The sequence below is a fragment of the Mustelus asterias genome, chromosome 3 (genome assembly GCF_964213995.1).
Source record: "Mustelus asterias chromosome 3, sMusAst1.hap1.1, whole genome shotgun sequence".
In the NCBI taxonomy this organism is placed as follows: Eukaryota; Metazoa; Chordata; class Chondrichthyes; order Carcharhiniformes; family Triakidae; genus Mustelus; species Mustelus asterias.
Genome location: NC_135803.1, coordinates 61,611,502 through 61,638,858, shown reverse-complemented (window position 1 = coordinate 61,638,858; position 27,357 = coordinate 61,611,502). Strand labels below are relative to the sequence as shown.

General features: G+C 44.5%; 1 protein-coding gene and 1 non-coding gene across 2 annotated transcripts in view; one reads left to right on the top strand and one right to left on the bottom strand.

Annotated features, from left to right (window-relative positions):
- The window catches only part of LOC144491355 (pinopsin-like), a 125,554-nt gene extending 104,261 nt beyond the window's left edge, over positions 1-21,293 (bottom strand). The window contains exon 1 of the mRNA XM_078209052.1: positions 20,987-21,293. Coding sequence (XP_078065178.1) covers positions 20,987-21,233 — 247 coding nt within the window. The 5' untranslated portion in view covers positions 21,234-21,293. The remainder of the gene's footprint in view (positions 1-20,986) is intronic.
- Positions 21,294-26,884: 5,591 nt separating this feature from the next.
- On the top strand, positions 26,885-26,966 carry trnas-uga (transfer RNA serine (anticodon UGA)). Its single transcript has one exon. It is a non-coding gene; the product is annotated as a tRNA-Ser (tRNA).
- The last annotated feature ends 391 nt before the right edge of the window (positions 26,967-27,357 follow it).

Genomic DNA, 27,357 nt, shown 5'->3' with positions numbered 1-27,357 from the left:
TAACGATTGATTATCAGGAATTAAATAAGGTTACCCCACTCACGGCCCCCACGGTAGCTTTAAGCCCCGTCACCATGATGAGACAGGGAGCCCAGGCAAAGTTTTTCACTGTACTGAATATCAGAAATGGTTTCTGATCCATCCCTTTAAATTGGTCCTGCCAGTACAAGTTCATCTTTGTCTTCCAGGGACAGCAATATACTTAGACTTGCCTACCACAAAGTTTCCCTAATTCCCCGCCCATCTTCCACAGACGACAAGCTACCAGACTAGGAAAGTTTTCCCGACCCAAGTGCTTGGTCCAATATGTCGACGATTTATTGTTACAGACTGACACCAGAGAGGAGCATGTAACATTGTTAGATGAATTGCTCACACTCCTCCACTCATTAGGCTGCAAAGTCAACCCAAAAAAGGCCCAACTTTTGCAACTCAAGGTCATATACCTAGGTATAGTGATTACCTATGGGAAGAGGGAGATCGAATAGAACAGGATAGACTCCACAGCGCACCTCCCACTGCCCTGAGACGTGAGTGCCGTCTGATCTTTCCTAGGATGAGTAGGGTACTGTCAGAATCATATAGATGGCTTTGCCACCAAAGCAGCCCCATAGTCCGAATTGTTAATGAAAAACTCGACCTGGAAATGGACTGCGCAGAACAAAGCTGCAGTAACCGATTTAAAGCATGCCCTCGCCACAGTGCCAGCCTTGCTAGTCCCTGACCCAGTTCTACCCTACGCCTTAGAGGTTGCGGCCACCAACCACACACTTTTGGCAGTATTGTTACAGGAACGACACGGTAGACCTACGCCTCATGAGTATTAGACCCAGTCGAACAGGGCTTCTCTGGGTGCAAACGACACCTGCTTGTGGTATTTTGTGGTTGTATCACAACTTGGTATGGCTCCTGCTTTGCCCAAGATCACAAGGAACTAAAAAAGGTCGTGAATGTAGCCCAATCCATCACGCAAACCAGCCTCCCATCCATTGACTCTATCTACACTTCCCGCTGCCTCAGCAAAGCAGCCAGCATAATTAAGGACCCCACGCACCCCAGAGATTCTCTCTTCCACCTTCTTCCTTCAGGAAAAAGATACAAAAGTCATGTACCCTGCTGTGTCAGACTTTTGAATGGACTTACCTTGCACTAAGTTGATCTTTCTCTACATCCTAGCTATGACTGTAACACTACATTCTGCACTCTCTCATTTCCTTTTCTATGAATGGTATGTTTTGTCTGTATAGCATGCAAGAAACAATACCCAGGAAACGTATTTCCCTGGACACCTTCTCATCCACTTCCAGGTTCAAACCAGACCCTTAGCCCTATCACGCTACAGCCAAAAGCCTCCTCCACACCTGAAGTACCCTTAGGGGTACTGATCGACCTGGACATAACTAGAGGACTGGTGCAACTCACTAGATATCAGCCCTCACAACATTATGGATTCCCCCATAATCATAAGTCTTACTAGCCCCAGACCCAACAGTGAGGCCCCGACTAAACAATACCGGGTTATTTTGATGGGTACACCCAAGGGAGCCCTACCAAATCATCCATTTTGGTAGGAATAACAGCAAAATGGACTATTATTTAAATGGTAAAAAATTGCAGTATGCTGCTGTGCAGAGGGACCTGGGTGTCCTTGTGCAGGAATCTCAAGGAGTTGGTTTGCAGGTGCAGCAGGTAATTAAGAAGGCAAATGGAATTTTGTCCTTCATTGCTAGAGGGATGGAGTTTAAAAACAGCGAGGTTATGTTGCAGCTGTACAAGGTACTGATGAGGCCACACCTGGAGTACTGTGTACAGTTTTGGTCTCCTTATTTGAGAAAGGAAATACTGGCACTGGAGGGGGTGCAGAGGAGATTCACTAGGTTGATTCCGGTGTTGAGAGGGTTGCCTTATGAGGTCAGACTGAGTATATAGCCTGGGGCTATACTCATTGGAATTCAGAAGAGTGAGGGGAGATCTTATAGAAACATATAAGATTATGAAGGGAATAGATAAGATAGAAACAGGGAAGTTGTTTCCACTGGCGGGTGAAATTAGAACTAGGGGGCATAGCTTCAAAATAAGGGAAGCAGGTATAGGACTGAGTTGAGGAGGAACTTCTTCACACAAAGGGTTGTGAATCTGTGGAATTTCCTGCCCAGTGAAGCAGTTGAGGCTACCTCATTGAATGTTTTTAAGGCAAGGATAGATACATTTTTGAACAGTAAAGGAATTAAGGGTTATGGTGAGCGGGCAGGTAAGTGGAGCTGAGTCCACAAAAAGATCAGCCATGATCTTATTGAATGGCGGAGCAGGCTTGAGGGGCCAGATGGCCTACTCCTGCTCCTATTTCTTATGTTCTTATGTTCTTATGATGTCGCATCCCTCACCTGGGTAAGGGGCCAGACACATAGATTGATTAGAATGGGAGATGAGGATAAAGGACCCTCGAACCCTGAACCAAACACAGACCCAACAGTGCAATCCAATGAACAGACACAGGTATAGAAGCCAGGTGAGGATGTAATGATGGAGCCCCATGAGACAAATGATTCAGAGGATGAGTCTCTGTTAGAGTCATAGAGGTTTACAGCATGGAAACAGGCCTTTCAGCCCAACTTGTCCATGCCACCCTTTTTTTTTGAACCCCTAAGCTAGTCCCAATTGCCCATATCCCTCTATACCCATATTACTGCCTAAACGCTTTTTAAAAGACAAGATTGTACCCGCCTCTGCTACTACCTCTGGCAGCTTGTTCCAGACATTCACCACCCTCTGCGTGAAATAATTGCCCCTCTGGACACTTTTATACCTCTCCTCTCTTACCTTAAGCCTATACCCTCCAGTTTTAGACTCCTCTACAATTGAGAAAAGATATTGACTATCCAGTTGATCTATGCCCCTCATTATTTTATAGACTTCTATAAGATCACTCCTCAGCCTTCTACGCTCCAGAGAAAAAAGTCCCAGTCTATCCAGCCTCTCCTCATAACTCAAACCATCAAGTCCGGTAGCATCCTAGTAAATCTCTTCTGCACTCTTTCTAGTTTAATATTATTCTTTCTATAATAGGGTGGCCAGAACTGAACACAGTATTCCAAGTGTGGCCTTACCAATGTGTTGTATAACTTCAACAAGACATCCCAACTCCTGTATTCAATGTTCTGACCAATGAAACCAAGCACGCTGAATGCCTTCTTCACCATTCTGACCGCCTGTGACTCCACTTTCAAGGAGCTATGAACCTGTACCCCTGGATCACCAAACATGCATCACCTCGCATTTATCTAAATTAAGCTCCATTTGCCATTCATCAGCTCACTGGCCCAATTGATCAAGATCCTGTTGCAATTGGAGATAACCTTCTTCACTGTCCACTATGCCATCAATCTTGGTGTCATCTGCAAACTTACTAACCATGCCTCCTATATCCTCATCCAAATCATTAATATAAACGACAAATAACAGTGGACCCAGCACCGATCCCTGAGGCACACTGCTGGTCACAGGTCTCCAGTTTGAATAACAACCCTCTACAACCACCCTCTGGCTTCTGCATAAAGCCAATTTTGTATCCACTTCGCTACCTCATCCTGGATCCCATGAGATTTAACCTTATGCAACAACCTACCATGCGGTACCTTGTCAAAGGCCTTGCTAAAGTCCATGTAGACAACATCAACAGCACTGCCCTCATCTACCTTCTTGGTTACTCCTTCAAAAAACTCAATCAAATTTGTGAGACATGATTTTCCACTCACAAAGCCATGCTGACTGTCCCTAATCAGTTCTTGCGTCTCTACATGCCTGTAGATCCTGCTTCTCAAAATACCTTCCAACAACTTACCCACCACAGATGTGAGGCTCACCGGCCTGCAGTTCCCAGGCTTTTCCCTTTTTAAACAAAGGCACAACATTTGCCACCCTCCAACTTTCAGGCACCTCATCTGTGAGTAACGATGATTCAAATATCTCTGCTAGGGAACCCGCAATTTCCTCCCTAGCCTCCCACAATGTCCTGGGATACACTTCATCAGGTCCCGGGATTTATCTACCTTGATGCGCCTTAAGACTTCCAGCACCTCTTTCTCTGTAACACTCCTCAAGACATCACTATTTATTTCTCCAAGTTCTATAACATCCATGCCTTTCTCAACAGTAAATACCGATGAGAAATATTCATTTCGGATCTCATCCATCTCTTGTGGATCTACACATAGATGACCTTGTTGACCCTTAAGAGGCCCTTCGCTCTCCCTTGTTACTCTTTTGGCCTATTTGTAGAAACACTTTGGATTCTCCTTTGCCTTACCTGCCAAAACAATCTCGTGTCCCCTTTTTGCCCTCCTGATTTCTCTCTTAACTCTACTCCTACATCCCCTATACTCTTCAAGGCATACTCTGTTGGGGAATTTGTTAACGGAAATGCTGAATGATGAAATCTAAGGTGCTCCAAATGATGAAATTCAGCCGACAATGCAGACCAATGCAAGGTACAAGAATCTCTGATGGAAACACCCACTCAGAATCCCTCAACCTGCAGGTCCACTGTGACCGACCGACATTAAAATGTCCACAGTTAAATAAAACCAAATCATTCCCATGTCGTCCGTATAATGCTAATACAATTAACCGGGTTACCTACACAGTCGACACCATGCTCTTCAGCCAACTTTCTTCAATTAAGACAGAACTTCAAGGCAACAATACTAAATTTGAAAATCATCGAGGCGACTGTGCTAACTTTTAAAATCATCGAGATGACTGTACTAAATTTTAAAATCGTTAAGGCAACTGTGCTACATTTTAAATTCATAGAGGCACTTGTGCTAAATTTTAAATTCGTTCTGCCTTCGAACCCCAAGACACACATGGAACGGACACCTTATCTAACCCATGTCCTGCAGGACGTACCGATGCCAACCTCTTCAGGTCGTGACAGACCAACTCCAATGCTATTTGAATCCCTAGGGCCAATGGTGACTGCTGCTAAAACAAAACAGGCTGCCTTGATTTTGCTGGCCAGTTTCAACAAGCTCTTTTCCGACCACTCCATGACTCGTATGTTTATTGATCTGAACAAAAATTTGCTCGGCAGTGGTTCCCAATTGGAAAAAAAAGACAACAACAAACGCAAGCGACAATCGATATACCCGGGTCCTCCTGACCACACCATTGTCGATAGTGTTAAAAAAAAAACCGGGGGGGGGAGGGGGGGCATGGGCAGTAATACATGTATATAGATCAAATATTAGACACAATAACAGCAGAAATTACATTGATCTCCTCAGGACAACGACGGACGATGAGAAATGATGCAACTTAGGATCGACCTCATTGGACTCATCATCAGGATAAGCGCGCAGGACACCCCAAGCAAGATGAACTTTCTGTATCCCAACTATTTCTGGTTTGCCCCACCTGACGTGGGGGAATGTGAGGGTGGTGTGTTTTGGGTGCATTCCGATAAGAGTATAATGTTTGGGTGTAACAACCAGCGGCTGATATACAAAAAACCAAATGGCAGTTCAGCTGAATGTTACAAAGATGTGCGGGTTAGGTTGATTGGCCAGGTTAAAAATTGCCCTTTAGATTTCTGGGATGTGTAGGTTAGAGGGATTAGCGGGTAAATATGTGGGGGTAGGGCCTGGGTGGGATTGTGGTCGGTGCAGACTCGATGGGCCGAATGGCCTCCTTCTGCACTGTAGGGTTTCTATGATTTCTATGATCTGAGTGTCACCGTAGCAGGGGAATGGTAGAGATTTTCAAATGGGTGCCTCGTCATTGGATGCCTGGCTAACAGCCCAGAAAAAAAGTTAGAGCTTGGGCAGCGATGCCCCGGGACACTCAGAAGTATTTTGACTTGTATCAAATAAGAAATGGGCAGAAGCCAACCCCAAAACCATCCCACTCTATTTGTCCTGAAGCTACCCCTGGACCACAGAACTAAAGCACACAGGGAAAACGCTGTAAGGCAACATCCACCACGAATTAGTACCTGTGATGGTGGATATAGCTGGGACCCAACTGCCAGAGTGGTCCTCTCCCCAACTTAAGAGATCATACATCCACCTGACTCGCAGACTGTTCGGACGAAAGATAGGAATGGATGAAAGACAGGAAAGATCCAGGAGAGTATTAGTTAATGACATGGCCACAGCATACGGGCAGGGGTATCAACCATCAACGCCCTTGATTTAGCCAACCTGGGCAATAAACAGAGGATCCTGACCCAACAGGTTAAACAGACACTAAATTCAATTAATGAGGACAATCAGCAAGCTGCTGAAGGGGAACTGACTGGGAAGACAGCCAGCAGCCACATGGTCACTGTATTAGAATGACACACCAAAACAATCAATCAAATTCTTAGGGAAATATTGGAGGATGATAACCGACAACAGAACCAGACTTTGTGCAGTGCATATGGACAGTGGATGATAGAGCAGCTAAGGGAAAACCTAGAGCAGGTAAGCAGTGGACAGGTTCCATCTTGGATTAGTGATGAACAGATGGAACACCTATTTACGGGTAAGAAACACCCCAAGTTATCTGGCTGCCAGGTGCGACAGTTGACCAAAGTCTGGTTCAATGACGACTGCAAAGGGACTCCAGGGAAAGCCCTGGGAATGATATTACGGCTCCCCCATAATCACTGACGATCAGGTCGGACTGAAGGTCTTTGAAGTGGAAAATATAGGGACTATCCATGAGGATATCTGGATAGGGTACGACGGCACTTTACTGTACGCAGTGAAGAAAGAAGGAAGACTCGTGGGCACGACTTTGGACAGATATCAGCAAACTGATGAAATAATCGCATGCCCGGTCCCAGTTTACTTAAATGAACATGCACTATGTGGCTTCAGAACAAACACTAGCCTAAATTGCTCAGTAGAAGCTTGTAGCCTAGACACAGACATAACTCGGGTGGCTTACAAAGGAGCAGGGAAATACTGTCTCACCACCTCCCTGAAACAATATCAGTATGGCACGACACACTACATTCTGCATCAAACCAGACATACCAGCCAGAGTGGGACTCATTCAACTAATAGACATTCACAAGAGGGAGAGGGTAGATTTAAATGCCACTGACGAGCTCCGACAGACCCGAGGGGAGTACTATGAGAAATATGACACAAACCTAAAGCCCCGACCGGAGGAGTTGAACTAGATTCAGATAGAATTGGCTACACCCTTCACTAAACCTTCACCAAAGTAATACAGCAGACCCAAAAGATGAAAAGGAAAAAAGGATTGGACCCTATCAATTAGGGTGATCAAGTCCTGATCGATTGATTGGCAATGGCCAAAAGGGCGCGAAAACCAACGAGGTATAAAGGGTGCTGTGCAACAGAAGAATCGCTCTCACTCTCTTCCCCAACAAATGACAACAGTAGTGACCACCACCAGCAATGACCAGCACGAGGAAAGCCACCCCACCCAAAAAGGAAGGAAGACCAAAGCCAGAGTATCAGACTAGACCAAAGGACCAGACTACACAGAGGACTACAGAGACCAGCACAGAGATAAAGGCCAATATCTGCCGGGGTACTCGCCAGGCACGCAAAAGTTAAGTCAAGGTCTAGTATTGGAATTGAACTTTGATATTCTATATAACTTATTGTTGATTGGGTGGGTGATTAATAATTGTGTGTAAATAAATATTGTTGCATTAACATGAGGTCTATTCGCAATTCTTTGTCCACCGTATAAAGGTTAAAACAGACTCTGCGGCAGGCACAGCAACACCCTTGACAAGGTGGTGGTGAGCTGCCTTCTTGAATTGCTGCAGTCCATGTGTTGTGGGTGGACCCACAATGCCATTAGGCAGGAATTCTAGGATTTTGACTCAGCGACTGCGAGGGAACGGAGATATATTTCCAAGTCAGGATGGTGAGTGGCTTGGAGGGGAACTTGCAAGTGGTGGTGGTGTTCCCATTTACCTGCAGCTGTGTCTTTTTGGATGGAAGTCGTCATGGGTTTGGAAGGTGCTGTCTAAGGATCTTTGGTGAATTGCTGCAGTGCATCTTATAGATAGTACACACTGCTGCTACTGAATGTCGGTGGTGGAGGGATTGAATGTTTGTAGATGTGGTGCCAATCAAGTGGGCTGCTTTGTCCTGGATGGTGTCAAGCTTCTTGAGTGTTGTTGGAGCTGCACTCATCCAGGCAAGTGAGGAATATTTCATCACACTCCTGGCTTGTGCCTTGTAGATGGTGGATGGGCTCTGGGGAGTCAGAAGGTGAGTTACTCGCCGCAGTATTCCTAGCCTCTGACCTGCTCTTGTAACCATTGTCTTCATATGGTGAGTCCAGTTGAGTTTCTGGTCAATGGTAACTCAAAGGATGTTGACAGTGGGGCTTTCAGTGACGGTTACAACATTGGATGTCAACATAAGAACATAAAAACTAGGAGCAGGAGTAGGCCATCTGGCCCCTCGAGCCTGCTCCGCCATTCAATAAGATCATGGCTGATCTTTTCGTGAACTCAGCTCCACTTACCCGCCCGTTCACCATAACCCTTAATTACTTTACTGTTCAAAAATGTATCTATCCTTGCCTTAAAAACATTCAATGAGGTAGCCTCAACTGCTTCACTGGGCAGGGAATTCCACAGGTTCACAACCCTTTGTGTGAAGAAGTTCCTCCTCAGCTCAGTCCTAAATCTGCTTCCCCTTATTTTGAGGCTATGCCCCTTCGTTCTAGTTTCACCCACGAGTGGAAACAACTTCCCTGCTTCTATCTTATCTATTCCCTTCATAATCTTATATGTTTCTATAAGATCTCCCCTCATTCTTCTGAATTCCAATGAGTACAACCCCAGTCTGCTCAGTCTCTCCTCATCAGCCAACCCTCTCAACGCCGGAATCAACCTAGTGAATCTCCTCTGCACCCCTTCCAGTACCAGTATATCCTTTCTCAAGTAAAGAGACCAAAACTGTAGCGTGGCCTCACCAGCACCTTATACAGCTGCAACATAGAACATAGAACAGTACAGCACAGTACAGGCCCTTCCGCCCTCGATGTTGAGCTGAGTTTTGTCCGAAATCAAGATCAAGCTATCCCACTCCCTATCATTCTGGTGTGCTCTATGTACCTATCCAATAACCGCTTGAAAGTTCCTAAAGTGTCCGACTCCACTATCACAGCTGAGTAAAGAACCTACCTCGGACATCCCTCCTATATCTCCCACCATGAACCTTATAGTTATGCCGCCTAGTAACAACGACATCCACCCGAGGAACATAACCTCGCTGTTTTTAAACTCCATCCCTCTAGCAATGAAGGACAAAATTCCATTTGCCTTCTTAATTACCTGCTGCACTTGCAAACCAACTCCTTGAGATTCCTGCACAAGGACACCCAGGTCCCTCTGCACAGCAGCATGGTGCAATTTTTTACCATCTAAATAATAGTCCATTTTGCTGTTATTCCTACCAAAATGTCAAGGGGCAGTGGTCAGAGTATCTCTTATTGGTGATGGTCATTGCCTGGCATTTGGTGGCGCAAATGTTACTTGCCACTTGTCAGCCCAACTTAAATGCTGCCCAAAGCAGCACACTTCATCTTAAACACCGCTCAAAGCAAAACACCTCATCTTAAACACTGCACCTCATCTAAAACACTGTTCAAAGCACCACACCTCATCTTAAACACTGCTCAAAGAACAAAACCTCATCTTGAACACTGCTCAAAGCAAACAACTCAGATTAAACGATGCTCAAAGCATCACACCTCAAATTAGACACTGCTCAAAGCGCCGTATCTCATCTTAAACACTGCTCAAATCACACGCCTCATTTTAAACATGGTTCAAAGCACTGCACCTCATCATAAAAACTCCTCAAAGCCTCAGAGCTCATTTTAAACACTGCTCAAAGCACCACACCTCAAATTAAACACTGCTCAAAGCATCGCACCTCATTTTAAACACTGCTCAAAGCACCACACCTCATCTTAAACATTGCTCAAAGCACACGCCTCATTTTAAACAATGCTCAAAGCAGACGCCTCATTTTAAACACTGCTCAAAGCATTGCAACCCATCTTCAACACTGCTCAAAGCACCACACCTCATCTTAAACACTGCTCAAAGAACAAAACCTCATCTTGAATACTGCTCAAAGCAAACAATTCATCTTAAACGATGCTCAAAGCATCACACCTCAAATTAGACACTGCTCAAAGCGCCGCACCTCATCTTAAACACTGATCAAATCACACGCCTCATTTTAAACACTGCTCAAAGCACAACATCTCATCTTAAACACTGTTCAAAGCACCGCACCTCATCTTAAACACTGATCAACGCATCACACCTCATTTTAAACACTGCTCAAAGCCCCACACCTCATCTTAAGCAAAGTTTAAAGCATCACACCTGAAATTAAACACTGCTCAAAGCCCCACACCTCATCTTAAACACTGATCAAAGTACCACACCTCATCTTAAACACTGCTCAAAGCACCGCACCTTAAATTAAACACTGCTCAAAGACCCACACCTCATCTTAAACACTGATCAAAACACTGCACCTCATCTTAAACATTGCTCAAAGCACACGCCTCATTTTAAACACTGCTCAAAGCACCGCATCTCATCTTAAACACTGTTCAAAGCACAACAACTCATCTTAAACACTGCTCAAAGTGCCGCATCTCATGTTCAACACTGCTCAAAGCACAAAACCTCATCTTGAACACTGCTCAAAGCAAACAACTCATCTTAAACACTGTTCAGAGCACCGTACCTCAAATTAAACACTGCTCAAAGCACAACATCACATCTTAAACACTGCTCAAAGCACTGCACCTCATCTTAAACACTGCTCAAAGCCCCACACCTCATCTTACATGCTGCTCAAAGCACCACATGTCCCACAAGCACCACCAATGATCTCTAGGAATCAGGAGCCAGTTAACATTCATAGCTTTACCTCACCCTCCACCCTCAGAACTGCTGCAAGCTTCACGCCCACAACAGAACCAAGTTCAACAATCTGCCAGTTATTTGACCATAACAGCCACATCAACCAAGTAGATATACCATACTCATTGACCCACTTCTTTCATTCTGGCAGGACAAGATGGTGCACAACCAAAGACCACAGGAAATAACCACAGGGGATAGGCGTGGTTGCATATTTTTACCCAATGCTCAAGGTGGCTTACTGAGGAGTATTTAGCTCAGCACTTCAATGGACATCCTAGGGAAGACCAATGGTCATACACAATGAATTAGTGCATTGGCAGACTTGTCAGAAAGTCTGCATCCAAGGTCAAGGAGCACAGAGAAGTCCAGTACTAACTTAGCAATGAACTTTGTGCAGACAGGGAACCCATCCTTTCCAACATGGAAGGAGTAGCCAAACTCTGTTAGGACGCTTGTGGATCCAACCATATTGCAGATTGTGATGGCTGATGCCTCGACTTCCATTGCAGAACCCATCCAGAAGCCGCACACTCCCTGGATGCAAGGTCAGACCGAAGTCATGCAAATTCAGCTGCCTGCCACCCATGCCAACTTACTGCGGATACCAGTGTTCAAATGGACTTGCAGGCTGACACTTTGTGTCACTTTGTGCCCAGGTGGACATGGTGATGGTTAGTTACAGAGTGAAGATAAGGTGTGAGAACATTTGTGATTGTGGAATTAGGGTTGTATTTACTGTATCGGGTGCACACAGAGGAGTTAGTCAAGGACAGCCCAACCAGAGAGGAGCTGTATTAGTTACCTCTTCCTCTCCTTTCTCCTCCTCCAGCTTCTCAGCTTTTTGTTGTATAGCTCATGGCAAGAGCTCATCATCATGATGGCGAAGGTCTGCAGCAGACAGCAGGCCACGGTGAATTTTGACATGCATTCTGCTGAGTACTGCAGGGCTTCCCCATAGAGATCGAGGCTGTGGAACTATTGATTCAGCATGCTAATGATCTGCTCTATCACATTTAATGTGACAACATGGCTTTCATTATATACATTCAGCCCCTGTATGCATGGGTTGCATACTAGAGTCATGAGCCATGCGGATAGTCCTTGTCGCCCTGGGCAAAGAACAAAGGTAAATACAGCACAGGAACAGGCCCTTCGGCCCTCCAAGCCTGTGCTGATCATGATGCCCTAACTAAAAAAAAACCTTCTATCATTACTCAGTCTATTCCCTCCCTATTCATGTACTCATCCAAATGTCTCTTAAATGTTGCTAATGTGCCTGCTTCCACCACATCTTCTGGCAGCATGTTTGACACATCCACCACTCGCTGCGTGAAAAGCTTCCCCTGCACATCTCCCTTAAACTTTCCCCCTCTCACCTTGAACCTGAGCCCCCTTGTAATTGAAAACCACTCTTTGGTTTGTTATGGCGGTTCGAATGCAGCTGAAATAGTGAACTGCCACAGAATGAAGGCAACATGACTGCTGCCAGGATATCAGACAGTGACCTGCATTGATTTTCTGCACTTGGGCAACCTTTTGGTTGTGGTTCACCTCACAGTTGACAACTGATGCCCACAAAGTGATGTGAGCAGTCAATTACATCCTGCACAGGGAAAAGCCAACAAACCTCATGCATGTTCACACTGTCTAATTCTCTCTGGCAAGCAGCAATGAAGTCCATTCTGCTCTTGGGGTCTCAGCGAGCTCCTTTAAAGCCATAATGGCAAAGAAAGAGGCCTTTCAGCCTACCAAGTTAATGCAGCTCCCTGTAGAACAAGCCAGTCAATCCATTCCCCTGTTTTAACCCCAAGGTCCTGCAACTTGATGTACCTTAAGTGCCCATCCAATTTCCTTTTGAACTCATTAACTCCACTTCTGGCCACCCTTGTAGACCGCAAGTTAAATACTACACTGGACGGAAAATTTGTGAAATGTTGCAAATATCACCTGCTCAAGTTTGATAGGTTCATGGTCACCTTTACAGCACTACCCATGCTACCCTTGCTTTGAGTTTGCAGTTGTGGATGTAACAAGTGGCACATTTCAGTAAGGGTATCCTTACTGAAGCACAGACCTCTGATACACTGCCCTCACTGAGGTTCACCAACTCAACAAAATGTCATCAGGTGCAGTTTTCAATGAAGGTCAGTGACCAGGTGTAGTTGCCATTTTGGAGCCAAAATGGCTCTCATCATACCGCAAAACATGAGTGAAGAAAGCAAAGTTTGTGTCCAAAGTTTGCGTGAATGACACCTCATCTTTTGTCAATCGGCCTGAGCTCAGGATTTGCAAACTGTGGCAGTTACTCGGGCGAGAATCTCCTCAGAGAGTCTACTTGAGGAGAAAGCGGTTTGGATGCAATTGGTCGCCATGTTTCTGATGTGTGTGTGCACCTTGATGCTGAATATATTGAGATTGGGGCACCTCGGTGATGTGGAGTAGGTAGGTCGGCAAGGAAATGGTCAAGCATTGATTAATTATTAATTTAGAACAGAGAAGTCAAATGGGCAGGATGCTGGAGAGGTTTAGGTGTAGATTGAGGTCCGGGACGTACAATCATAGAATCTCTACAGTGCAGAAAGAGGCCATTTGGCCCATCATGTCTGCGCCAACTCTCTGACAGGCCATCTTACCTAGGCCCTATCCCCATAACCCCATGTATTTACTCCACTAATTCCCCTAACCTAGCATCTTGGGACAATAAGGGACAATTTAGCATGGGCAATCCACCTGTACATTTTTAGACTTCTGGGAGGAAACCAGAGCGCCCAGGGAAAACCCACGCAGACACAGGGAGAACTTACAAACTCCACTCAGACAGTCATCCAAGGCCGCAATCGAATCTGGGTCCCTGGCGATGTGAGGCAGCAGTGGTAATCACTTGAGGCTGGCTGGAGTGTGGGGGGAAATATTTATCGAGGCATAGAAACCCTACAGGGAAGAAGGAGGCTATTTGGTCCATTGAGTCTGCACCAACTCAGCATCTTACCCAGACCCACCCTGCCCCACCGCACCCCCACCACCCTATCCCCATTACACAACACCATGAGCCAACACCAAAATCCCCGTTTTGAGTGAAAACCTTAAGCTCGAATGCACAATACTAACTTTGATCTGTTGTTTGTCAAGAACGTGTGTACTTAAAGAAAAAGCACTTCTATTTATCACACACATCATAGTTTTATAGTGATGAATGTCAGTAGGTAACAGAGTGCCGAGTGTAATGCAAGTTCAGCACCTTCAGCAAGTTCGCACTGAACAGCAAACAAATGAACAGCATCTGCAGTATTTGGCTTTTGACAGTTAATACTGTCTGTGCTTAAATTATTCTGAAGCAAAATGTTTTGACATTTCACTATGAACTGTTGAACAGTCGGTTGGCATTTTGTGCAGGTTCCTAATAAACCCAATTTGAGAGGCAAAGAACAAAAGTCAAATCTGCGGTGACTGGAAACTTTGTTCACAGCAGCAATTTAAAGTTGATTTATTAGTGTCACAAGTAGGCTTACAGTAACACTGCAATGAAGTTATTGTGAAAATCCCCTAGTCACCATACTCCGGTGCCTATTCGGGCACACTGAGGGAGAATTTAGCATGGCCAATTCACCTAACTGACTCAAGAATAGCTTCTTCCCTGCTGCTGTCACTTTTGATTGAACTTACCTTTCATCAAGTTGATCTTTCTCTGTACCTTAGCTATGTCTAACAATACATTCTGCACTCTCTCGTTTCCTTCTCTATGAACGGTATGTTTTGTCTGTATAGCGCACAAGAAACAATACTTTCACTATGTTAATACATGTGACAATAATAAATCAAATATCTTTGGACAGTGGGAGGAAATCTGAGGACCCGGAGGAAACCCACACAGACACGGGGAGAACGTGCAGACTCTGCGCAGACCATGACCGAAGCCAGGAATTGAACCCAGGTGCTGTGAGGCAGCAGTGCTAACCACTGTGCCACCATGCTGCATTGAAGCTGTCGTACAAATTGCCACCTTGCAGATGGACGAGCTTCTCCCGAAGGGTGCTACTTGACAGGAATCTGCGAGTCACTCATTCCATGATTCGCTGGTATGGAAAACCCCGGGTTGAAAAAGTTCAACAGCCAATTATCATAACTCCGCCCCGGTTAAAACCAATGGCCAGAACTAGCTTCTCCGGGTAAGCACTCAACAGCTTCCCGGAGTGACATTTTACTGATTTATTCGATTCATTTCCTCTCAGTCTTACACCTCAATGAATAGAATAAATGTTATGGTAGTCAGACATTCCGATCTCCCCGGCTGTGTTTTGGTTTTATTAATATTTATTGAGCTTTTGCGCCGAGCATGGAGTACAACTGATAATGAATGCGGGATCTCACACACAGTTCGAGTAGACAACCTCATACATACAACCTCAGGGCCCTGAACACTAATATATTTATACTGGTTCAGTACAGGTTCAGCAATCTAATTAGACATGTCGTCGCTGGGCATTGCCACCCACTCCACCCTCAGATCGGAGTACTGTGCTCCTAATCTTTCCTTTGTTAAATTTGACCAGATTTTACTGGAAAGAAATTAAGAGTCTCTGAACTGAACTGACCCATGCTGTTCCTAATCCCGACTCCGACTGCTATTTGGCACCAAGCATCGCTCGCTCGCAGAACTGCCAACGGCCATCACAGAATCATCTTCAAACTTTATGGAAAGTAGCAGCTCGCAGTGATTTCTGTACAGTTGCTGTATTTGCACATCAACTATCCCCATAGAAAGCTCAATTGAGCAGTTATCAGTGCGATCATTGTTGAAGACTGTCAATTAATAAACTTATCTTGTCTAGAAAATTAACAATTACAAATGGGCTCCCTCATTCCTTCAGATTATGAATTACTTTAGGAGATTTTAAAAACTTTTTTGTAATTGTCTTTCTTTCCTCTCCTTTTAAACCCAATCTTGGTTTCGTTTCTATTTCTTTCTGCGCCTGTTTTGAATCTAATTCGCCCTCCCTGTCAAGTCCTTCCGCTGTCTCATTCTTAATTCTTTAATCTCTTAGGTTAAAGGTATTCCATTGATCATTAAGGTGCTAGATGTCTTCTCGCCTTCACCATATCACTCAGAGCTAATGGGGCCGGTCAAGAGATGCCACACTGCAGGGAAATCAGACCTCCACATCATCACTGCAGGGAAACCAGACCTGTTCTTCCATTCTGTGTTAGCTCCCGGTGTCCTTGACGATTATTCGTCACTGGCCATGCAGCCCCCAGTTCTAATTGTAGTTACTTCATTTTAAAAGAATCTTAGCAAATTGTGGCATGAGTTCGCTATTGGAGTGTGAGGAACACAACAGTTTAATTGGGCCCCAATAGTGTAATGGCTGCGAATTGTAGGTTTCAATAAGTTCGGAGTCTTTACGTTCATCACCTGCTGTGACAATGTTATTATTTAACAAAAGTGATAAATACATAAAAAAGAATGAGTCTTGTTTCCAAAGCTCCTTTCCACCGAGGAAACTTTAGTCTGTACCTTAAAAAATCTAACTCTATTTACCTTTACCACGCCTAACATTTAATTTCAGTTTCGCGCCATCCACTAGATTTATTGAAGTGAACACTAGAGTGAGAATTATGTTCTACTAACGAAGGGCATATATGTTTATTGTTTATTGCGAGAATTTACATATACATGTTTATTGCGAGAATTTCTGAAATATTGAAAATAAAGTCAGTCCTGAGTATTTGAGAACTCATTTTCGCCTGACACACTGATAGTTCTCAATCCTCTTTGTGGTCGACTGGTAATACTTTGGAGCGGAGTGTGGCAGGGATTCATTTCAGGAAATCCAAATTGTGCAACGATTTGTACCCTGGATTTCAGCATTATATTGTAGGTAATTTATCTCACTGAAAACATCTGTGGTGTTCTGAAAGTGCTTTGAAACGTTTTGACAACACAAGCACGCATTATAACGGGATCTAGGGTGACACTGCAGAACAGCACTGAAAGCACCGTCCAAGGTGCTGACTCTGATGGAATGTTAGAGGGGGACACCGGCTGATATCTTAAGTGGATGTAAAAAGTTCCCATGGCATTCTTTGAAAGAGAACAAGTGGGTTTGCGAATCAGTCATTAAGCTCGCTTATTTATGTGACATGCCCTATACAAATTAGCTGCCACCTTTTCTGTATTGCAATGGCAACTACATACACTACGGAAGTACTTCCCCGACTTCAACAAGTTTTTGGACATCTGCCAGGATATAGGAACATACGAAAATACAAACATATGAACAAGGGTCATGTGTAACTCCAAATCTTCATCCACCCGATAACCTATCACCACCTTGCTCACCAACAAACTATCTACCTCTGCTTTAAAAATATTCAGACACTCTGCTTCCATCACCTTTTCAGGAAGAGTTCCAAAGACTTACAAACCTCTGAGAAAAATTCCCTTGTCTCTGTTTTAAATTGACAACACCTTATTTTTCAAGAGTTACCCCTAGCTCCAGATTCTCATACAAGAGGAAACATCCTCTACACATCCACCTTGCCAAGATCCCTCAGGATCTTATATGCTCCAGTAAAGTTACCTCTTACTCTTCTAAATTCTAGTCGATATATGCTTAGGCTGTCCAACATGTCTCATGGAACAACCCACCTATTCCAGGTATTAATCTGGTAAGAGTTCTCTGAACTGCTCCCAATGCATTTGCATCCTTTCTTAAATAAGGAGGCCAAAACTATACAGTATCCCAAATGTGGCCTCACTAATGCCCCATACAACTGAAGCATAACCGCCCTACTTCTGTATTCATTTCTCTTTGCAATAAATGGTTATGTTCTATTAGCTTTCCTATTTAATTGCTGTACCTCCATAATAGCCTTTTTTTATTCATACATTCGAACACCAGGTTATTTCTGCACCCCAGAGCTCCACAGTCTCTCACCATTTAGATAATATGCTTTTTTTATTCTTCGTGAAAAAAATGACAGTTTCACAGTTCCCCACATTATATTCCATTTTGCCAGATTTTTACCCATTTACTGAACCTACCTACAGCTTTTCGGAGTCTCCTCATGTCTCCTTCACAAACTAATTTCCTATCCATCTTTGTGTCATAAGCAAATTTGGCAACCATCCCTTCTATTCTTTTATCTAAGTCATTTCTATAAATTGTTAACAGTTGAGGTCTCTGTGGCACACTGCTCATTACATCTTGCCAACCTGTGGGGGTAGGGCCTGGGTGGGATTGTGGTCGGTGCAGACTCGATGGGCCGAATGGCCTCCTTCTGCACTGTAGGGTTTCTATGATTTCTATGAACCTGAAAAATACCCATTTATGTCTATTATGTGTTTCCTGTTAACCAGCCAAACTTTAATCCATGCCAATGGATTACCCCCTCCACCACAAACTTCTGTTTTATGCAAATCATTTGACCTGGCACTTTATCAAATGCCTTCTGGAAATCTACATCCACCAGTTAGTTCCCCTATGTCCACAGCACAGGCTGACTGACCTGTAGTTTCTTGCTCCCTGTCTCCCTCCCTTTCTAAATAATAGTTACATTTGCTATCTTCCAATCTAATGAGACCTAAAAGTTAAAGCGAATTTTTTAGTCACAAAAAGACTTACATTCACACTGCAATTAAATTACTGTGAAAATCCCTAGTCACCAAACTCCGTCGCCTGTTCGGCTACACTGAGGGAGAATTTAGCATGGCCAATGCACTGAACCAGCATGTCTTTGGGACTGTGGGAGGAAACCGGAGCACCTGGAGGAAACCCATGCAGACATGGGGAGAATGTGCAGACTCCACACAGACAGTGACCCATGGCAGTATTCAGCTCCCAATCCATGTCCACCTGCCTCCATGTCTCCATAATGGCTATCAGATTGTACTTATTTATTTCTAGGTGTGCTCTTGGTTCATCCGTTTTGTTACCTTCCCTGAATCTAGCAGGTTAATTTTGGTAGCACGAGCTTTTGGAGCACTGCCCCTCCATCAGGTGAGTGAGACTACCAAATAAACCTGTTGGACTTTAACCTAGTGTTGTGAGACTTCTTACTGTGCTTACCCCAGTCCAAAGCTGGCATCTCCACATCATCCCTGAATCTAGGGAGTTTTGGAAAATAAAAGCAAATACATCAACTATCTCACTAGAGACTATTTTTAAAATCTTAAAATGATATTCATTAGGATTTGGACACTTGTCAGCCCACAGCTTCAACTATTTACCACTTCTCTGGTGACTGTAATTTTCCTCCCATTTCCTGGTTTATAGCTGCTTCTGGAATGCTATTTGTATGACTATTGCAAAATGCCAGTTCAATTCATCTGCCATTCCATTATCAATTCTCCAGACTCACATTCTATGAGACCAAAGCTCACTTCATTAACTCTTTTTGTTTTTAAATACTTATGAAAGCTCTTACTGAGTTTTATATTTCTGACTAACTTTCTCTTGAACTCTAATTTCTCCCTCCTTATTAATCTTTTGGTCATCATTTGCTCTTCCTTATATTTTGTCCAATCTTCTGACCTGTCTTTGCAAGTTTATGCTTTTTCCTTAAGTTCGATAATAGTTAACCACGGATTGTTTGTCCGTCCCTTGGATTTTTTCTTGCCCCTTGGAATCTATCTATTTTGTGCATTCTGAAATATCCCCTTAAATGTTTGCTATTGACTTAACTCTTAACCTAATTTGCCAATTCTCTTTAGCCAACTCACCTTTCACAGCATCATAATTGCCCTTATTTAAAGTTAAAAACAGAGAGCTGGATTCTCCAACCTCGCTCGCAGCCAGGATTCTCCCCTCCCACTGCAGTGAACAGAGATTTGGCTGAGCACCAAATTCTCTGTTCTCACTTGCAGTGGCAGTGGGGCATGAATGGCTGGGGAATTCCAGCCATAGTCTCAAACCCATTCCTCTCCCTCAAACTGAATGCAAAATTCAATCACACTATTGTTGCTGCTACCTGGGGTAACTTCACTATGAGAACATTAATTACTCCCATCTTGTTGCACAATACCAGGTCCAGTAAAGCCTGCTCCCTGGTTGGCTCCAGAACAGGATAATCTCAGAAATTATCCCAAAAACATTCAATGAACTCTTCATCTCGGGTGCTTTTGCCCATCTGACTTTTCCAGTCTGTGTGTAGATTGAAATTTCCCATGCTTACTGCTCTGCCTTTCTGACAAGCTCCAATTATTTCTTCTTTGTTGCCTCACGCAACACTGGTTACTGTTAGGGGGCCTGTACACAACTCTCACAAGTGACTTCTTGCCTTTACCATTTCACATCTCTACCCCAACCGTTCCCACAACCTGGTTTCCTGAAGTTAGGTCATCCCTCTCTATTGGGCTAATAGCATCATTAACTAACAGATAAACTGAAAAAAGTCTCAAAACTGTTGGACAATTGAAAATTCGGTGATAACCATGATGTGAAGTTGCTGGTGTTGGACTGGGGTGGACACAGTAAGTAGTCTCACAACACCAGGTTCAAGTCCAACAGGTTTATCTGCTAGCACGAGCTTTCGGAATGCTGCTCCTTCATCAGGTGAGTGGAGGAGACTCTCCTGAAGAAGGAGCGACACTCCAAAAGCTTGTGCTACCAGATAAACCTGTTGGACTTTAACCTGGTGTTGTGAGACTACTTACTGTGACAATTGAAAAGGCTGAGGATCCTGCCTTCAGAGTCCACCCACCTCACTCACAGTCACACTCCTTTGTCCCTAACTACTAACCAAATCAGAAGACCTTATCCTGAAAGGTGTGACTGCCTCCTGGTACAAATAATCCACGTAATCCCATTCCACCCCCACCCTGTCCCTGATGCATCTATAGCTCAGTCCCCAGCTCATAAACTCTTGAGCTCCAAGTTTACATGTTAACTGCAGGTTCCTTAATATTTAGTAAGACTTCAAAATTACTACATTCAACAGCAAAAATGGATGCAAGATTTCTCTGCCCACCCCCTCCCCCCTTTTCTAGTCTACACCCCTTTTGAAAGTTACTATGCTGACATGGGAAGGCTGAATGATTATTGCAGTCAATCTCACCAAAGAAAGCGTTGGCGAATCCGTACCAGACACAGCCCATGTCCCCGATCAGCCAGTGGCCCTGGGTGCTGGCGGCGAAGCTGAACGGGGTGCCCAGGGTGCAGACGAGCAGGTCGCTGAGTGAGATGTTGGCCAGCAGCAGGTTGACGGGCGAGCGCAGTGTCTTGTACCGGCAGAAGAGGAGCAGCACCAGGAAATTGTTGGTGAAGCCCAGGAGGCCGATGACCCCCAGGCACACGGCCGTCATCAGGTGGCCCGTGGGGCTGAGGGTGAAATGTCTAGCCGTGCCCGGCTGGTAGAAAACCCCCTCCTCGCCGCACGCACCCCGAACCGCAGCCTCTGAGCTGCAGTTCATACTCAGGTTCAGTGGCAGCATCTCTCTGAAACTGCCCCCTTCCCTTCCCCGTGCAGCAGCTCAGACAACAGCAGAAAGTTTGGAATGAACACCTCTGCTAAAGCAAGTCAGCTGAGTGTTTGAACACTCCGCCGGAATGTTGCGTTGTGCGGATGTGCCGTGCCGCCCTTTGTATTAATACCCTCTGGTTCTGAGTCCAGATGACGTGTGGATGGGAGAGTTAAAGTAAAGCCCCCTCCCCTCCCCCCCAACACTCTCTCTCTGGAGAAGTAGCATTGAACAAGGCACACAGCAACACTGTGCAGGGAGAAGTCCTTAACAAACAGCCCGCAGTGCTATAAGCAGGTACACACATGGGCTAAGACTGCTTCGCCTGTGTGCGCTCTCTTTAGTGAGAAGTCACCGTTGGACTGGAATGGGCACAGTAAGAAGTCTCACACCAGGTTAAAGCCCAACAGGTTTATTTGGAATCACTCAGCTCTCCTTGAACACAGCCCTGTCCTCCTGACCGGGATGTTGGATTTATGTCACATTATCAGTAACACCCACAGCTTGCCTCCTGGGCTTGCAGAATCTCACTCGCTATTCTGTCTGGAGACAATACACATCTCTTTAACCTGTGTTTAATGCTCCCTCCACCCACATTGTCTGTACCTTTAAGACCTGGCTGGCTTTAGGGATTCGCATTCTAATCAGTATTCTGTAACTTGATGTTGTGTCTCTGTGCACGGTTTGAGAGCACATTTCCACTCCATCTGACGAAGGAGCAGCGCTCCGAAAGCTTATGGTATTTGCTACCAAATAAACCTGTTGGACTTTAACCTGGTGTTGTGAGACTTCTTACTGTGTTTACCCCAGTCCAACGCCGGCATCTCCACATCCTGACTCCAACCCGGCTGCTGTGCCGGAGCACAGTTTGAAATTAGCGTGGACTAAGTCTGTCTGAATGGTAACTCTATAACACCTCGGTTAACTCTGGTGGCTGGAGTATGCCTCTCAACCCCTCCCGGTGCATTTTTAGTGTGGAATTAGCAACATGTGCACGATTTTTGTTTCAATTCAAAGAGGAAATTACCTGCCACATCAGTCTTAACTTCAATTGAAGGAGGGAGTCACAAGGGGGAAGCACCCTTTGAAGTTTGTCTTTCTTTGCTCTCAACTTTCTCAGATTTGCTGTCTCAGTCAGCAAGTTGCAAAGAAGTCATTTCCAATGTTACAAGCAAGCCGCACACTCAGCAATACAGGGGTCACCTCCCTTTCCTCCCTTTGCAGCGAGCAAAGAACGAAGAGATTTTTTCAGTTTGGGGGTGAGGCGTTCAGGTCAGTTTCATTTGCAACATTCAAGACCTGGATTTGCCTGACCTCTGACATTGAGCCTCCTGTAAACGTAAAGCCGTGAACTGACTCCATAGGACGCTGAGATGCTTCAGCGTGATTTGGACAGGCTGAGAGAGTGGGCATATTCATAACCTATGTCAGACTCCGATTTATTTACTATAGCTCGGCATTCAACACTATTATTTCCATGAAACTCATCTCCAAACTCTGTGGCCTGTGCCTTGGCACCTCTCTCTGCGATTGGATCCTGAACTTCCTAACTCACAGACCACAATCAGTAAGGATAGGCAACAACACCTCCTCCATGATCATCCTCAACACCGGTGCCCCACAAGGCTGTGTTCTCAGCCCCTACTATACTCCTTATACACCTATGACTGTGTGGCCAATTCCCCTCCAATTCAATTTTCAAGTTTGCTGATGACACCACCGTAGTGGGTCAGATCTCAAACAATGATGAGACAGAGTACAGGAATGAAATAGAGAATCTGGTGAACTGGTGCGGCAACAATAATCTCTCCCTCAATGTCAACAAAATGAAGGAGATTGTCATTGACTTCAGGAAGCGTAAAGGAGAACATGCCCCTGTCTACATCAATGGGGACAAAGTAGAAAGGGTCGAGAGCTTCAAGTTCTTAGGTGTCCAGATCACCAACAACCTGTCCTGGTCCCCCTATGCCGACACTACAGTTAAGAAAGCCCACCAATGCCTCTAATTTCTCAGAAGACTAAGGAAATTTGGCATGTCAGCCACGACTCTCACAAACTTTTACAGATGCACCATAGATATCATTCTGGTTGTATCACAGCTTGGTATGGCTCTTGCTCTGCCCAAGACTGCAAGGAACTACAAAAAGTCGTGAATGTAGCCCAATCCATCACGCAAACCAACCTCCCATCCATTGACTCTGTCTACACTTCCTGCTGCCTCAGCAAAGCAGCCAGCATAATTAAGAACCCCATGCACCCCGGACATTCTCTCTTCCACCTTTTTCCATCGGGAAAATGATACAAAAGTCTGAGGTCACATACCAACCGATTCAAGAACAGCTTCTTCCTTGCTGCCATCAGACTTTTGAATGGGCTTACCTTGCATTAAGTTGATCTTTCGCTACACCCTAGCTATGACTGTAACATTACATTCTGCACTCTCACGTTTCCTTCTCTATGAAAGGTATGTTTTGTCTGTTTGGCATGCAAGAAACAATATTTTTCACTGTATGTTAATACATGTGACAATGATAAATCAAATCTAATCAAAACAGGTGCAGTATAATGTGGATAAATATAAGGTTATCCACTCTGGTAGCAAAAATAGGAAGGCAGATTATTATTTGAATGGGTGTAAATTGAAAGAGTTGGATACTCAGTGAGACCTTGATGGCCTCGTACATCAGTCGCTGAAAGTAAGCATGCAGGTACACCGTGCAGGAAAGAAGGCAAATGGTATGTTGGCCTTCATACAGGAATAGGGATGTTTTACTGCAATTGTATGGGACGTGGGTGAGGCCACACCCGGAGTATTGTGTGCAGTTTTGGTGTCCTTATCTGAGGAAGGATGTCCTTGCTATAGACGGAGTACACCCAGGCTGATTCCTGGGATGGCAGGTCTGTGATATGAGGAGAGACTAAATTGATTAGGATTATATTCATTGGAGTTTTGAAGAGTGAGAGGGGATCTCATCGAAACTTATAAAATTCTAACAGGGTTGGACAGGGCAGATTCAGAAAGAATGTTCCAATGGTGGGGGAGTCTAAAACTAGGGGTCATAGTTTGAGGATAAAGGGTAAAGCTTTTAGGACTTAAGTGAGGAGAAATTACTTCACCCAGAGAGTGGTGAATCTGTGAAATTCACTTCCTCAGAAAGTAGTTGAGGCCAAAACATTGTGTGATTTCAAGAAGGAATTTGATGTAGCTCGTGGGGCTAAAGGAATATGGGATGGGAGGGGAGAGGCGGGATCAGGGTATTGAATTCAATAATCAGCCATGATCATAACGAATGGTGGAGCAGGTACGAAGGACCGAATTGCCTATTCCTGCTTCTATTTTCTATGTGTGTTTATATGTAAACAACAATATGGATCATGTGATTCATTAATAGATTTGTTGAGGGGAATAGATGATTTAAACTAGATTGGTGTGGAGGATGGGATACTGACTGCAAATTCAGAGCAGGAAAAAGGAGATGGGGAATTTGTGAGTGATTCTGAAAGACAGAAGCAGCAGGGGTTAAACAGGTGTACAACACAGGAGTTTGGCAGTGTTAAAAGGAAGACATATAAATGCAAGGAGTCTGGTAAATAAAGCTAATGAGCCGAGGCACGCAGGCACATGACAGCATGGTATCATCGATGTAAGGGGAACTTGGCTTAAAGAAGGACAAAACTGGCAGCTGAGCATCCCTGGATATAGAGTTTTCATGATGTGGAGATGCCGGCGTTGGACTGGGGTGAACACAGTAAGAGTTTTAACAACACCAGGTTAAAGTCCAACAGGTTTATTTGGTAGCAAACACCATTAGCTTTCAGACCGCTGCTCCTTCGTCAGATGGAGTGGAAATGTGACCATTCTCAGTTGCTTCGTCAATGGTCTTCCATCCATCACAAGGTCATAAAGTCAGAAGTGAGGATGTTCATGACCATTTCCACTCCATCTGACGAAGGAGCTGCGCTCCGAAAGCTAATGGTGTTTGCTACCAAATAAACCTGTTGGACTTTAACCTGGTGTTGTTAAAACTCTTACTGTATAGAGTTTTCAGGCAGGATCGGGAGGTGGATAAAAAAGGTGGGAGTGTGGCAATATTGGTTAACGAATCAATGACAAGTTGAGAGAAGGGAAGATGTACTAAATTAAGCATCAAATGAGGCCATATTGGTTGAGCTCAGACATAAAACAGGGGCAGCCACTCATCCCTGCAAGTAGACAGTATTCCATCATATTGCTGACTTGTGCCTTGTTACTTGTAGAGTCAGAAGGTGAATTAGTCACTGTAGAATACCAGCTGCTAACTTTTTTTCGAGCCACACTATGTGACTGATTCAGTTAAATTCTGGTAAATGGTGACCCTCAGGATGTTGATGTTGGAGATTCACCAATGGTTATATCATTGAATGTCAAAGGAAGACGGTTAGATCCTCACTTGCTGGAAAAGACCATTGGCTGGCACTTGTGGAGCATGAATGTTATTTGTCACTTTCAGCCCAAGCCTGAATGTTGTTCATATCTTGCTGTATGCAGACTGGGACTGCTTTGTTTTCTGAGGGTTGTGAATGGAACTGAATATTGTGCAGTTTTTACTGAACATCCTCACTTCTGACTTTATGACCTTGTGATGGATGGAAGATCATTGACGAAGCAACTGAGAATGGTTGGTTCAATTTCACTCCTGTAAGGAACCCATGCACTGATGTCCCGGGGTTGAAATGATTGGCCTCCAACAATTAAAACCATTTTTCTTTGTGGAAATATGACTCCAGCTGGTGGAAAGTTTTTCCCTCGATTCCATAGAATTCAGCTTTACTGGTTCTCCTTCAGGCCACTCTCAATCAAATACTGCCCTGATATCAAGGGTAGCCAATCTCACCTCAATTTTGAAATTTAGTTATTTTGTCCATGTTTGGAAAAAGGCTATTCTGAGGTCATATAGTCCTGGAGGAAACCAAACTGAGAATTTATGATCAGGCTATTGCTGCTTGAAAGCACTGATAGTACCTTTTTTGACTTTGCCAATGATTGAGAATGAATCTGTGAGAATTGATTGGATTAGATTTGCCTCCTTCTTGCGTACAGGATATCCCTGGGCAATTTTTCATTTTTTCTGGTAGATGCTAGTGTTGTAGCTGTATTAGAACTTTTTGGTTTGGGGGCGAAACTTGTCTGGAACACAAATCTTCAGCACTATAACCAGAATGTCGTGAGAGCAGTAGCCTTTTCTGTATCCTATGTGCTCAGTTCTTGATAATGTATGGAGAGAATTGAACTGAACATGGAGCGGATGCTTCTGCTGGTGGGGTATTTAGGAAGAGAGGTTATAGTCTTTGGGTAAGGGATAGCAAATTTAAAATATAGTCGAGGAGTAACAACTTCTCACAAAGGGTTGTGAATCTGTGGAATTCGCTACCCCAAAGTGCGGTAGATGCTGGGAGGTGTTAGATAGATTTTGAATTGGTAATGGATTTGCGACCCCTTTTCGAGCCTGTGGCAAGCTGCGATGGCTGAGTGGTTAAGGCGTTGGACTTGAAATCCAATGGGGTTTCCCCGCGCAGGTTCGAATCCTGCTCCCAGCGAGTGTGATTGGAAATGTTTACTTTGGTTGCTTCAATGCAGCCATAGGCTCGAAAAGGGGTCACAAATCCTAGTAATTGATCATGGGTTGAAGGGCTATGGGGAGAAGGCAGGAAAATGGGGATGAGGAGCATATCAGCCATGATTGAATAGTGCAGTGGACATGATGGGCCAAATGGCCAAATTCTGCTCCTATATCTTATAAACTTATGAATTGGTTGATGGCTGGCATCCACAATGATAGGGACTTGAGGAGGAAGTCCCTATAGTCCCTATCCTTGTGAGACTTCCTCATAAAGTGGAACTGAATGTTGTGCAGTTTTTACTGAACATCCTCACTCCTGACTTCATGACCTTGTGATGAATGGAAGATCATTGATGAAGCAACTGCTG